This window comes from Strix uralensis, chromosome 1, assembly GCF_047716275.1.
Source record: "Strix uralensis isolate ZFMK-TIS-50842 chromosome 1, bStrUra1, whole genome shotgun sequence".
Taxonomy (NCBI): domain Eukaryota; kingdom Metazoa; phylum Chordata; class Aves; order Strigiformes; family Strigidae; genus Strix; species Strix uralensis.
In genome coordinates this window covers 145,506,326-145,520,333 of record NC_133972.1, presented here as the reverse complement: position 1 = coordinate 145,520,333, position 14,008 = coordinate 145,506,326, and the positions used below count along the sequence as shown (strand labels likewise).

Here is a 14,008-nt window from a genome sequence, read left to right as displayed (position 1 = left end):
ACCTTGTGTTATTGATGTCAATATGTAAGTTCAGACTGTAGGATTTCATAGAATTTTTTTCATTCACTAGAAATCACTGTTGGTTTAAGAACATCACCAGAAAACATTGGCTTCATGGCATGTCAGTGCTCACCAACTAAAGACTGCCATCTTCATAAACAGTGTTTAATTGTAAAACAGAATAATTATAAATGCAATTATAAATATTAATTCTGAATAATAATAAACTGATAAAATAGAATTAATAAAATTCTCTGGTTTGATGAATTTGTGCAAGGCCATCCACACACACACTGAAAGGCAATAGCACAGTTTGCCAGAGATTCATTATATAATAAAATTAAAAGTCTTGAAATTAGATAACTGCATTCAGTGAGCTCATGAATTATTTTGTGATACAGAATAGGTCATCACTCACACAAGTAAACAAAAATTCAAACTAAGATTTGTGATTTTTGCAATTTGTAGAAACAAAGATGCATTTGATTTCCGAAAATTGTTCATTTTGTTCCTAAATATTGTTTTCGCCAACAGAGGATAGGTAGTCTATTGAATTCCTGATACACATATAGCTTTGTGACAGAGCCCACATCTCTGAACTCTGTTATTGCCCCCTCCTCTTCTGTAAATACTTTTGCACCTGCCTTGTTTCAGAGATAAATTTGTCTCAGTGACTGTGGTGTCACTACTTATATACTTGAAGTTAAGCTATCCAAAAGTGCAGGATATACACTATACAGGCAAGTGAGTAGGACAAGGCCAAGCTTACAGCAAGAGAACTAAGTGGGTATGTATGGTTGTATTTTAAGTTCGCGCTTGCAGTATGTTTAGTGCTCTTGATTTCTGCAGAAACTAATGAGAGTTGAGTGTTCTCATGACATACAAGATATAGATACAATCTGAGAATTTGTCATATGATTAAGTACTAATTAACAGTTGCTGACATTTAAAACACTTCTGAATAAATTTTGCCTCCTCTTAGACATGTGTCTAAGAGAGGGAGAGAGGCCATAAAAGGCTGTTTGGCCTCAATCAATTTTTTGTTTTGGTTTGCTTTTTTCACCAGAGTTCAGGTATTAACTGTATCAGACTTGCATGGCATAAAAGGTCAGTGCTGCAGGCTAGTTGCTGCCAACATGAGTTGCATCTCTCAGAGCAAAAGCATTTCTGATTACAGTGAGATGAAGCCTACAGTTCCACATCCCTCTTTTGTCCCTAAATGATATCAGCAACAGAGCAAGACATCACAGGATCTTTAAAAAGACAAAGCCAAGTTTGCCACAACTTTCCTTCTCTCCACAGAATTATTGGAAAGAATAAAGTAGGCAGATAAGAAGAGTAATCACACAGTTGATGGACTGCAGGGAGATGTTGAACATCTTAGCGATAGGGGAAGAAGCAGCATCCAAATATAACAAAAGACAATATCTATTTTAAAAAAAATCATCCTATGATGAGTCTGTTATTTGGAACACATGGATTCTGCAGGTTGCAAGCAAAGAGTCTAATTTATGCTCCCCCAGATTGCTTTAGACAGTATGGTTTTAAAAACTGTAGGACTTCTAAGTGCTTCTGGAGTGCTCTTCCCACCTCCACTCACCAGCCACATGCCTACCATTTTAGTCTTGTCAGAACTATAATTCAAATAACATAATGTATTAGTAATCAAATATCTGAGATACTGTTAATAATCCCCATGAAACAGATTAAAATCTCAGGCATGGGGGACTTAAAAATAGGGCAGAGGAGCAAAGCTGTTGGTGTTTTCAAAGAGATAATCTTGCCTGCCAGCACTTGGGAAGTTACGGGCTTAGCATGCTGACTGTTCACAAATATACCCAATCATGATTCAATCTAAGTAAGTTTATGACAGCAAGGAAGTACATTATGATTATTGCGCCATTTAAATTGACCTCTGCTCTTCAACAGCTCGATGTGATATCAGTATTACCATTTGAAGTTTTATACTTCTTCTTTGGATTTAACCCAGCATTTAGAGCAAATAGGATGCTAAAGGTAAGATCTGTGTTACTGATGGATGGCTAACCACACATAAATGTTTTTACAACTCAATTGGAATTTCTTTATAATATTTAGGAGTATGAAATTTAGAAAATGGAAAATATCTTCAGGATAAGATACAACATAAGTAAACAAACCAAAAAAAAATACAAGATGTAGTCTGGCCAAATGAAGCCTTTATTCTCTTATTCTGACTTTATTATTTCCTACTTTCAAAAGGTGTTTTGTGATTAAGGCTGGTTTGTTTCCATTATTTAAATTAGATTAATCTTAAATTACCTGTTTAGCTTTCAAAGATCAAAAAAAATTAATTTAAGATCATTAATTAATGCCAATGTCTTTTCCCCTTCTGTTAGTAATGTCAGGTGTTTAAAAGCAAAGGAGGGAATTTTATGGACAATATAAACCATACACAGCATATTTAAGAAGCATAAATCCACTTTTATTATTGAGTCCGAAGACATCTGGAGTTGCGCAATGAAGGGGCTGAGAAGAGATTAGACAACAGCACTCTCCCTACATTTCATGGTACCTAGCAGGCCACTCTGCGGCTAAATACATTCCCATTCACACAATCAATATATTGACAAAGAATTGGCTTTCATTTATAGCTGGGGGGATAGACAAGAACTCTGAGAATAAAATGAGGGTGTTCTTCAATTCAGTTTTCAACAAAACTTCAAAATTCCATAAATCAGAACTGAAACAATATGAGAGAATGAAAAGTTAAATAGTACCTCATATTAGGCAAACAGATGTGTACTGAACAAAAACAAAGTAAAAAGATACATGTGAATATAAAGGGCTATCACTAAAGGTAAACTACAGATAATTAACAGGAAGAACTTGATACTGTAGCAATTGATACTACATGGTATATTGTCTAGCATGTAGTTGTTGATACATATGATCACTTACTGAAGAATTATTGGAATTTCAGAAAGAGAAAGAAGGGATTTTTATGCATGTAATTCACTCTGATAAAGTTACCCAAGCAATTATATATGTTTGAGGAAGAGAAGTCATTCATCTGCAGCAGTCTGACCCAAACAGCAAGGCTATTTCTATAATCAGATTAATGGGACACTCAACACCCAAAACAATGTTTAACTCAGTTTTCATTTTTATTTTGCATTTCACCTTTTAGTTAAATGTTTAAAGAAAGTCAGACTACTGAAAAATCCATTATTTTCAAAATGTGTATGTGAACTAATGTCAGTTCTATTATGAAAAGACATGTGATGAAGAATAGTGATTGGATTACTTTCATTTGTTTTCCATTCAGCATAACACATTCTTTGAGTTTAATGATCGTTTGGAAGCTATTCTGGACAAAGCATACATCTACAGGTATGTGTTTATTATACTCTTGTAGCATGCCAAGCTTGGCACAGAAGGCATTTCATTTGATTTCATGAGTTGTCAGTGAGGCACTGGGTGGAATACGATACATCTTTAACTGTTCAATTTAAGATTTTTTAAAATAGTTGTCTTTACTGTAATCATTAAAATAATAAATGTAAAGCTTCATTCACAATGAAGTCTAGCTCAGTTCAGCTGGCCCCATTCAGGCAAAATGTTCACCAAACTGAGTCTCCTGCCAAAATGTAATGGACCAGAAGTATCAGAAAGAAGTTTCTTTAGTGAAAGAGCTAAAGATCAGTTTCTTTAGGTTGCTAATAGCAATGCCAAATCCTCAGTAGCTGTTTATTTGTACTTAATAAGAGTTATGAGCTTAAGCTGTTTCAACATTTTTCTTCAAATATGCACTCACCGTGGACGTGGCACATACAGAAACTTGATCCTCCACTGCATTGACAACTTGGAATGAGAATCAGTTCAGCACAGATCTCAAATAGTGATTATAACTGTTGTCTACTGCACTATGTTCTCACCTTCTGCACTGACAGGAAGAATTTTGAATCCAAATCAAGCAGTCCATAGACATGGTTATGGCAAGTTTCATAGGCCCCTCAGCTGTCGGTGATGCTGCTAAGACCCAAGGAACCCATCTACTCTGTCACCATTATTCTCATCTACTGTCAATGTCAGCTTATCTTGTGCAGTTCCTAAACTGATTTCCCTGTCCCAGTTTTGGGCCTTGTATTGTTCCTGTGTGCTGCTGTTGCAGAAATAAGGGTCTGTTGTTTACTATCTTATTCTATGTCAGAGATTATTGTAATTAAAAGGTAGACTTGGTACTTATACATTGCAACTGAGACATTTTATGAGATTTAGAAACCAAATTTGAAAAGGAGGTTGAAACACCATCTCTTTCATATTTTCATGTACCTGTGAAATAAAACAGAACTTAGAAGTTTGAAAGTTCTGCTAAAGTATTTTTGAGATGTTGATCTCCAGAAAGCTTATTCTTATGTTACCCTCTCACTTATTGGAGAGTCTTTTGTGGGTTTTTTTTTTTTTTCCTTTCTTTTTTTAAATTCTTGTTGTACAAGAGAAGGCTTCTCTGAATTTCCACCAAGATGAAGAAATTCCTTGTCAGTTTCTGAATTACCGTCTCTCCTATCTTCTCCAGTTTCTAATCTCATTAAAAAGAATTGGTTTTCATCTGTCTTTTTTATACTTTTTAACTTTTTCTAATGTTGAGGACTTTTAAAATTAATTAATTGTTTTCCATATTACATTCTTTGCATTGGAGTCATAATTCAATGACTTTTTGGTATCTCCTATAATATTTGCAGTTAGTACTGGGAGATATAGATTTTTAATACAGATGGTTTTGAATTAAGTAATTAGTTCACATGTAACAATAATGTTGTCTGTATATGGATTTCAAGGAAATGGGAAAAATTAGCAAACCCATTTTCACCCAAATAGGTAGTTTTACAAGGGACAGAGTTTCACACTATATAAAAGTATGGAATGGGAAATGGTTGTTTAAAGTATAAGTTGAGAATGGGATGTGCATATCTTCAAACTAGCCTAACTTTGAAGGATGTGGTGTTGATTCGTGTGCCAAAAAACGAGGAAGGTATTCATTTAGAAAGGCTAAGACACACACAGCAAGACCTCCCTGGTCCTGTAAAATGTGCAAAGTAGCTGGAAAGACAGAGCCAGCTACTCTGCAAAGCTGTTCTGCCTTTTTTAGAGAGTTTTGTAACATGGTATTGGTTGAGTGCCACAACTGTGTGTTGCTGCTTGTGTCTTTGCTTCCTGGCCACAGGCCTACTTATATTTTCTAATATTAAATCAGTTGCAGAATATAAATTACAGAAGTAATTATCACCAAGTGAAATAATTTTCTCCTTCATACTGTTAAGAGGTCAGAAACTTGAAATGTGTAAAATAGAGCACTCTTCATAACTAAAATGCAGTTTTAAATCCCACCGAAGATGTACAGAAAAGCAATGGTAGAACACATGTATTGCTCAGCATATATAGGGTTAACAGTATTGATGCTTTATTATCTATAGACTTTCCCATCAGTGCATTGCTAAGGTTTGTGGTAGAAAACAAATGTCTGCATACTGTGCTACCAAAATATTATATTTTGTATTTGTAAAAACACCTATTAAATACGTCATGCCATGACCTGATACAATGCTTTAAAAGATACTTCAGAAAACACTGACTCTCAGTTTTTGAGGTGCTCATTGATAAAAACATTTATACAGCAAAGATCTTTTAATTGGCTTACTAGAATGCATAAGGGTAAGGAAAGAAAAAGGGCAAATGGAGAAGAGAGGTAGTTATACAGAGGAAAAGTACAAATGGGAGCTAAAAAAAATATAAGAAGTCAGGTTATTTATGTGAACTACTGCATTTTATTTGAATGTAGCAATGTTGTTTTGATCTGAGATCTTGGTATGGTCACCATTTGAGTGATAAGGCACCAATTAACTGTATAATGTCAAACTACGCAGAAAGTGTATGTGCCTGGGTGGATTTTCTTCTCAAACTCATTGGTTTGAATTTGTAGGAATAGAGCTAGCAAAAGTTACTACATCTTATCTACCCATTGTGGTAGATTCAACATGTGCTTAGAGAAATATAATACATATTGTAGCAAAGGCTTCCAGAACCTTTATTCAGATCTCAGGAGTCCACTTGCATGGATTCAGACTTGTGCACAAGACCCAGCATGGTCAACATTGCATTATTACTAGATCACACCACCTATCTGTTCTCAGTAGCTCTCAGTAGCTTGCAACCCTAAACAGAACTGTCCTGGAAGAACATCAACGTTTAAACAGAAGTGGCATTCATTTGCCAACATCCTAAAGAAGAAGAGTACATGTAGACAGATTGCTTAATGGCATGGAGAGGTGAAGGAGGGCATGCAATGGCACCTGAAGAACCAGCAAAGGAGTGTATAATACAGAAGCAACCACAGAGATATTATCTGTCATTATCTTAGTTTATCTAACTTAGTTTATCTAACTTAGATCTTATTAAATTTTCATAAAACCATGCACTCAGTTACTGTGCACTGCAAACTGCATTGAATTCTAGCTGTAGCAGATGAACTCATTATGTACCAGCCTCCCTGTGTTTAGGCAAGTTCTGTACTTTTCCTATTTATTTATCACTTGTCTGTATGGATATTTGAATGGAGAGCTAATTCCAGATCTTTCTTTTGACCTCCATGCACTGAACAGAGGATATACAATGAGATCATTATTGTATTAAACAGAAAGCTGCTTGGTGCTTAAGTAGTTCATCACTGGCATTCTTCAGAGAACTGGCCATAAGCATAAGAACTGGGATTAGGAATGATATAACCCCTGCTATAGCCACTAAATCATACTATTTAGCGGATCTACTGCAGGCTTCCTAGCACAGCTCTTGTAAAGCGGTTCGTTTCTGACCTCAGACATTTCTTGGCTTTAGTTCACAAGTTTAGAGCCTATCTTGAACACTTTGGCAAACATGTTAATTTGTACCCTTTAGCCTCATTAATATAGCTTCAAATTTCTGTAAATATTCATAAGCAGTTAAAGAAGTAGATTATAAAGTTCACAGGAAACCATAATTTAAAAATTACTCTGTGTCAAATATTCTAGAAAAGGTATTTGTTTGACCTTGGACAAATGTGAGAGACAGGTAACGGCCAGCTATTCTTTCACAGAATCAATACAGGTGGGGAACTACTTAGTGGATGCTTAACATAAACATTGTTGATCCAAAAAAGCAATGGGTTCCATATTAAAAGGAAGGAAAAATGTAAGCTGTTTTACAGGAATGTGTTGACTTTTATAGGGTCATTCGAACAACTGGATACTTGTTGTTTATCTTGCACCTTAATGCATGCCTGTATTATTGGGCTTCAGACTATGAAGGACTTGGCAGCACTAGATGGGTGTACGACGGCAAAGGAAACATGTAAGTCCTTTTCTCTTGCAAGAGATTTTTGTTGATTTTGCTCCTTCCTGAATCCCTCTCCTTTTCCCATGCCTTTGATTGCAGGATATGCCCTTACTTTACAACTGCTTGGATAGCAATCTTTTAGCACCATGACTGCTGATTAGCAGCTTTCATTACTAACATATTTAGTGGGCAGGTGCAGTGAATAATCAGTTTACCACTTTCAGCTTTTATAGGTTTATGAGTCAGTGCTAAGCACTAACTTAATTAAACATTTAGAAAGCAACAAGGGTCATAAATTAAACTTACTGATTACATACGCACATGGGAACTGTTAGAAGGATTGCAGAACAATGCCTCAGAGGAATCAGAGGCACGGGTTTTTTTTCTGCTACACAGCATTTTGTCTTTAAAATGCAACATTTTAGTCCTAAACGCCATGGAGATTGGTCTGAAAAAATCCACCCACTTTCTCTGATCATTTCAGAAGGTCATGCTGAAACATGTGGTAGAGTGTCTCCAATGGGAAGGACTGGGTATTGGCACACTTTTCCACAAACTCCTTGTGACAGCACTAGTCTCGGTACCAAGTAAGGGACATTCATTAAGATGATGGAGAGGAAGCAAGAGAAAATAGCAAAGTCATAATATATTTTGTGTGTAGTTATATGAAAACATATCTAGTAGGTTCAGATGAATGAACATTCATTTCTTTCAAAGGCCATAATATAGTTAAAGCCACAGAAGCTCAATTAGTTCATTAATTACATTCTTCACAAAACCACACACACTATACTACTGCTGTTATAAACTACCCTTTAAACAACTTCTCACATTTCTCTTGGAGACGTGATCCTCTTGTTTGTAATTTTGTCACTTCATAAGTTTAGTGTGAAGTCCCTGTCTTGAAGGGTAAGAAAATAGCCTTTGAGATTAAAACACACTTTTTGTAAAGCAGCATTGATTTCTTATAATTAAGGTTTTCTGTCAAAAAGTGACATGGCTGAAGTTTCCACTAAAATGCACAGATTGAGTACTGCAGTCAGACATGTGCAAGCAGGGTCATGGAGCTCAGTGGGACCACTTATGTAAGTTTATACACAGATATTTATTCACAGGATCAAGGCGTCCAGAAATCTGACAAGAAAAATGCAGAACGAATTTCCATTATAGCTATTTTTGTTAATGTTATTCTTGGGAATACTTGCCTCATAATTAAAGTAACTAAGACTGAGCAACCTGAAAACTCTGAAAGTAAAGCACTTACTCAGCCTTCAGGTTTTTAATGTTTCTTCAGAACAGCCTAGAGAACAGGCAAGAAAGTCTTCCTGTTTTTCATGGACAAGAATATTTTACATTTCACACAGGGAAACAATTGGTAGAAATTATTTGCTAGCTTGATCACAGACAATGATGTTGTGCCTAGAGGCAAAGGTCAGGTTTTTTAATATTTTGTGATACCTTTTCCATGAGGAGATGAAAATGTTTATCAAATGACATCACACTGAAAACAAATGGGATTTAGGGCAGAATTTTTTATAAACAATAATAATAAACTGATAATTCAAAGTCCGCATTAAACCAAGATACTGAAAAAAGTTGCATATTAGAATATATCCATGTAAACTTCATTAAGCCATTAATTTACCTCATTTTGACATTGGTTGGTATATGTATGCCTTTTTATTCTTTTGCCCCTCTCTAATTCATACTGGATTATATGGTCCCATGTACTTGGGACCCCAAAGAGAATCCCATGTTGAGCTGCATTTCATAACGTATAGCTTGGTATCCCACTAACAGCAAATGTCTTCCGTATGGGATTGTCATCGCTTTAGAGAATCAGGCATGACATAATATCTGATTGTCGAATATTTGGGGATTTTTGACAGAGAGGCAGTGTGTTATTATCGGAGGTGCAATGTGAATTTAAACATATCAGACAAGATACTTCTATGTATATTCACTTCTTTGGAAAGCAGGAACTAAGAACAATCAGGGAAAAATCTGTCAGAAAAAGTGACAAGATCTGCAGCATATATTATGGCACAACAGTGCAGATGTAATTTCCTTTCATACAGCACAGTTGCCAACAGTTGAAGCAAAATATGCCATTGGTCTCACATAGAATGGGAACACATTCAGAAAGAAGATAAGACAAACATAGCTTCTTAACTAATTAAAAAAAAAATGACAGTAAGCAGTTTGACAAATAAATCAAAATTCTAGTGGTCTCAGATTACACTGACCCAAAGGAAATGATCTGGTACTGATTTAGTGGCATGAATGTTTTATGTAGAATCCCTGCTGTGTCCATAAAACATTGTTAGTTTTGGCCAAAACCAGTTCTTAAAAATGTCAACACTTCTAGGATCATTTCTTTTCCTTTCCAGGTTAAGAAGAATATAAAGACAACCGTTTCTGTTATCAGTTTGGTTATATATAGGTTCCTGAGCAGACATACTAACTAGTGAACTTCAATTTTTAACTAACAGCTGTACACAGCACTCAATCCACAATCAAAATTATCAGAGTAGCTTTGTTTGCACATTTCTGCTAGCTGTATTTTTTTCCAGATCGTGTCCAGACTCTAAAGTATTAGTGCCAGTCCAAGAAGACTTGAGGTCTTTTGCATGGCAGCCTTCAATCAAAGCTTTTGACCTGAGGTGCAAAAGGCTGTCAACTTTATCCCCCTGCAACACACCCCAATTAGCCACACAAGATGTTCCCAGCATTAAAACTGCACTCATGAGCATACCTCAGTCTCTCCTAATGCAGGATAGCATCCGTGTTGCAACACCATAGTGTAGACCCTATGTAACCATGGCAGCAGGATATTGAAAAGGTGTCTTAATTACAGCTAAGTGAACAGTTGGAACTATATGTGTTAATTTACAATCTAATTTAACCACCTAAGTAAGAGATTAGTCTCTAATTCCTCAGGAAAATGGACAAATCCTCTAGAAAGGGATTCAAGGCAGGAATGTAATGTTGTTCTGAATTGTCCCATGGAAGTACCTGTCTCTTTCATCACTGTCCATCAGGGAAACTAAAACTAGGGAGCTGAAATTCTTATGCAAACCCCCCAGGTCAGTGCTATACCTAAGCAAAACAAATCATTCAATTTCTCTTATGCTGGGGTCCTTACTTCTCCATGCGGGAACAGGAATGACACAACACCAATATGATGATCAGATCGTCCATTTATTTCCCAATCCTGGTTACATTTATATTCTACTAAGTTCCGTACACGCGCTCATCTATCTTCTAATAGGCTACAGGTTATCTGCACGCGCTGTTCATGCGCCTCTACAAGCATTTACTTTGGTTAATTGCAATTAGCACGTAAAGCCCAAAACTTGCCAAAACTCCCTTATCTCGTACCCTGTTTTGCTCAGACTTGTGTGCTTTTGCTGACCACAGGTGTTTCTCACTTATCTGCTATCTTGTGTGTTTTTGCCAGCCTTATTTTGCTGGCCTTGTCTTCATCCTTGCATTCTTCTGCCTGCACTAACTTCCCTCCAGCGCGGCCCAGACTCCTACATCTCCCCCCACCCCTTTTTTTTTTTTTTTTTTTTTTTATTTGCTCAACCAAACTTTGCAGCATCCGCTGCAAACATTGGAACAATCAAGGAAGAATCAACATCAAAAGCAGCAATACTATCAATACCATCAATGCTCCTTTGACCAATGTTTGTAACCAACATCTCAGTCCGAGACCAACAAGCCAATCTGAAAAGGGACCATGCCCCTCTGTAATATGCTTCATGTTATCTTTCATTTTTGCTAATCGTTGGTGTATGCTCTGCAAATGGTCAAATTAAAGCAACATATTCCTTCAAAATCTTCACATCTATGCCCATGTGCCAATAATAGAAGTCTACAGCAGCATGATTTTGCAGAGTAGCATACCTAACACTATCAACATCAGTAAGCAGCGCACTCAGCATTTGCGAAGTTAGATTAAATTGCTTTTCACTCCAACATGCTAATCTACGTATATATTTTTGCATTTATGGCAGCCATTCCTTCCGGAAAGAAGAAAGAAGTAGCTATAACAGTGGCTAATGAAGGTAGCTGTACGTTGTTGTTGCAGGTGTCGTCAAAGGTTCGAACAGATCTGCGTGATCTTGACTCATGTCTCCTACTGGCATTCAATAACTCTCTCATGTGCAGAGTAAACAATGTTAGCTGCCCAAGGTAGCATGGACCACCAACAGGTCGTACAGGAATACCAGGCCATGCTCTATCTCCACAAATCAGAAACACTCCAGGTGGAAGTTTAAAACCTCCTTTGGTGTTTACGGTAAACCCTCCTGTTTTCAAATCATTCCAAGGAGAATGCCCTGTTACATTTTGACAACCTATAAATAAGCCTTGTTGTCCACTCCGTGCCAACCAAACATACCACGGACCATCGAACCAAACCACTCCTGTGCCATTCACTGGCTGGAGCTGAGGAACTGTATCATTACAGTCCTGCATATTAGTTGCAGTAACATCAACATACTCGATAGGCACAATGCTAGCTAGCAAGTCCAGCTCCTGCAAAGGTAAATGAGCTGATTGATTTAAATTTTCGATGACTGTCTTCTGCCAGGCCGCACTACGCATAGTGGGCCAAACATAGATGCCATTTGGACTTAAACAAGTTTCACTTTCGCTACTAGTCAGGTCCACCCTCTGTTGTTTCCAGTACCCATCAAAGTCAGTTTCATTTTCCTGCAATGGAATGCCAATCAAACAGGTTTGAAAAGGATTATCCACCTGTTGCAAACTCAAACAAAAATCTGACATCCCAGCTGTATTTGTCCACGTTACCCAAATATTTGTTCTGGGTGTAATGTCGAAAATCCCATCACTACCTGCTATAAAACAAATCAAAATAAACATCGCCCACATTTGACACATCACCATCGTTTTACCTCTCTTTTACAGTTATCCTTGTGCACATGCCAACTTCAAGGAACGTTTATTCCAACACTACAGCTCCTATCTACTACCTTATTATTTTGCCTAATACATTGCAAAGCTAAGCGTTTACAAAGCTCAAAACTAATTTCTGCCAAAACTCTTTGCCCAAGATCTTCAATTAGGTTTAAAGCCCTAGAAAACTGCTGTTGTTCTCTAAAAACTCTGATCTGTCCTTCTGTACCAACAGCTAATCGCTGATATACTGACCTACCTATAAAATCAGACAACCAATCTGCTTCAGTGTAAAAGATAATCTGGTCAGCACACAAGTGACATTTATACACACTTTCCCGATCATCCACACACGTGACTCTCCAAGTTCCCCTGTCACACCATGCACAATGTATAAAAACCCAAGGTCGACAGTTTAGACCATGTTCCGTACAAGCTGTGTCATGTTCTTCAAGCTGTTTTATGGTGAGCGGCTGTGTTTGAATAGCTGCATAAAATGACTGCAGGTTCAGTAAAAGACAAAGAACTTCACTGTTTGCTGGATGTAGTGCTGTTAACAACGGCATCAAGACCAAGTTCAATCGATGTTGGTGTCTCTGAAGTGCCTCGGGACACAGGATTGGTGTCATCATTCTTTGTGATCCATGGTTTAACCCACTTTGCGGGGACCCACTTGGGTGAATCACTACCTGTAGAAACACAAGCATAACCCCTTCCCTAAGTTAACAACTGCATAGGTGCCTCCCATTGCCCAGATTGAGGGAAATACTATTGCACTTGAATTTTTTGAAAAGAATGATCATGCTTGCTTGTTTGAGTATGTATTCACGCAGGCGGTTCATCTTGCCCTCCACGTATATTAAGCCAATTTAAAACAAAGAATGTTTTTGCCAATATCTCATGAGGGGAACCCCCTGTCTCCCCCTGTTTTTGCAAAATAATAAGGTGATGTTTCAATATACGACGGGCGCGCTCAACGATTGCTTGCCCAGTAGAGTTGCGTGGTACTCCATGGAGAGGCTGAATTCCCCAATGTTGTGAAAAGGCAGTGGTGGAGGCTGCCCCATATGAGGGATCATTAGCAGTTTTAATTTTCTTTGGACACCCCATAACCACAATCGCTTGCGTCCAATGTTGACGAGCTGCTACTGCCGAGACAGAAGCATGAGCAGAGACCCATATAAATGAGGAACAGGTATCCACTGACACATGTAAGTAGTGAAGATGCCCAAAAGGCAGAAATACAGCGATATCAGTTTGCCAAACTTCCCATGGCTGTAAGCCACAAGGATTCGCACCACCGTCCTGTAGTGGTGTGAGAGTGGCACAGTCTGGACAAGCAGCCACTATCACCCATGCTTGGGTCTTAGGGATGTTAAATTGCTTGCATAATGCAGTTGCAGACTGGTGAGAAAAGGCATGAGATTTATAGGTTTCTGGAACAATGTTATCCGTGTCTGCTAAAGCGGCAACCAACTGATCAGCTTGAGCGTTGCCTTCTACAAGACCTCCAGGGAGCCTAGTATGGCTCTTTATATGCATGATAAAAATCCGATGCGTACGATGATTAACAGTATTTTGTAAGTCGCCAAAAGCCTGAAAAAGGGTGGGATTGTTTACATGTCCCTTTCGATTCATTGTACTACACCTGTCACATATAAATAATCAGTCACAGTGTTTAAATCTTGAATGATCCAGCGGTTAAGCACAGCAATCACTGCTTTAAGCTCCAAAA

General features: G+C 37.5%; 1 protein-coding gene across 1 annotated transcript in view; it reads left to right on the top strand.

The window, feature by feature from the left end:
- Positions 1-14,008, top strand: part of CNGB3 (cyclic nucleotide gated channel subunit beta 3) — a 76,684-nt gene that overhangs the window by 37,182 nt on the left and 25,494 nt on the right. Inside the window, exons 8-10 of the mRNA XM_074859453.1 lie at positions 1,930-2,016; positions 3,308-3,372; positions 7,243-7,365. Of these exons, the coding sequence (XP_074715554.1) occupies positions 1,930-2,016; positions 3,308-3,372; positions 7,243-7,365 (275 nt within the window). The remainder of the gene's footprint in view (positions 1-1,929; positions 2,017-3,307; positions 3,373-7,242; positions 7,366-14,008) is intronic.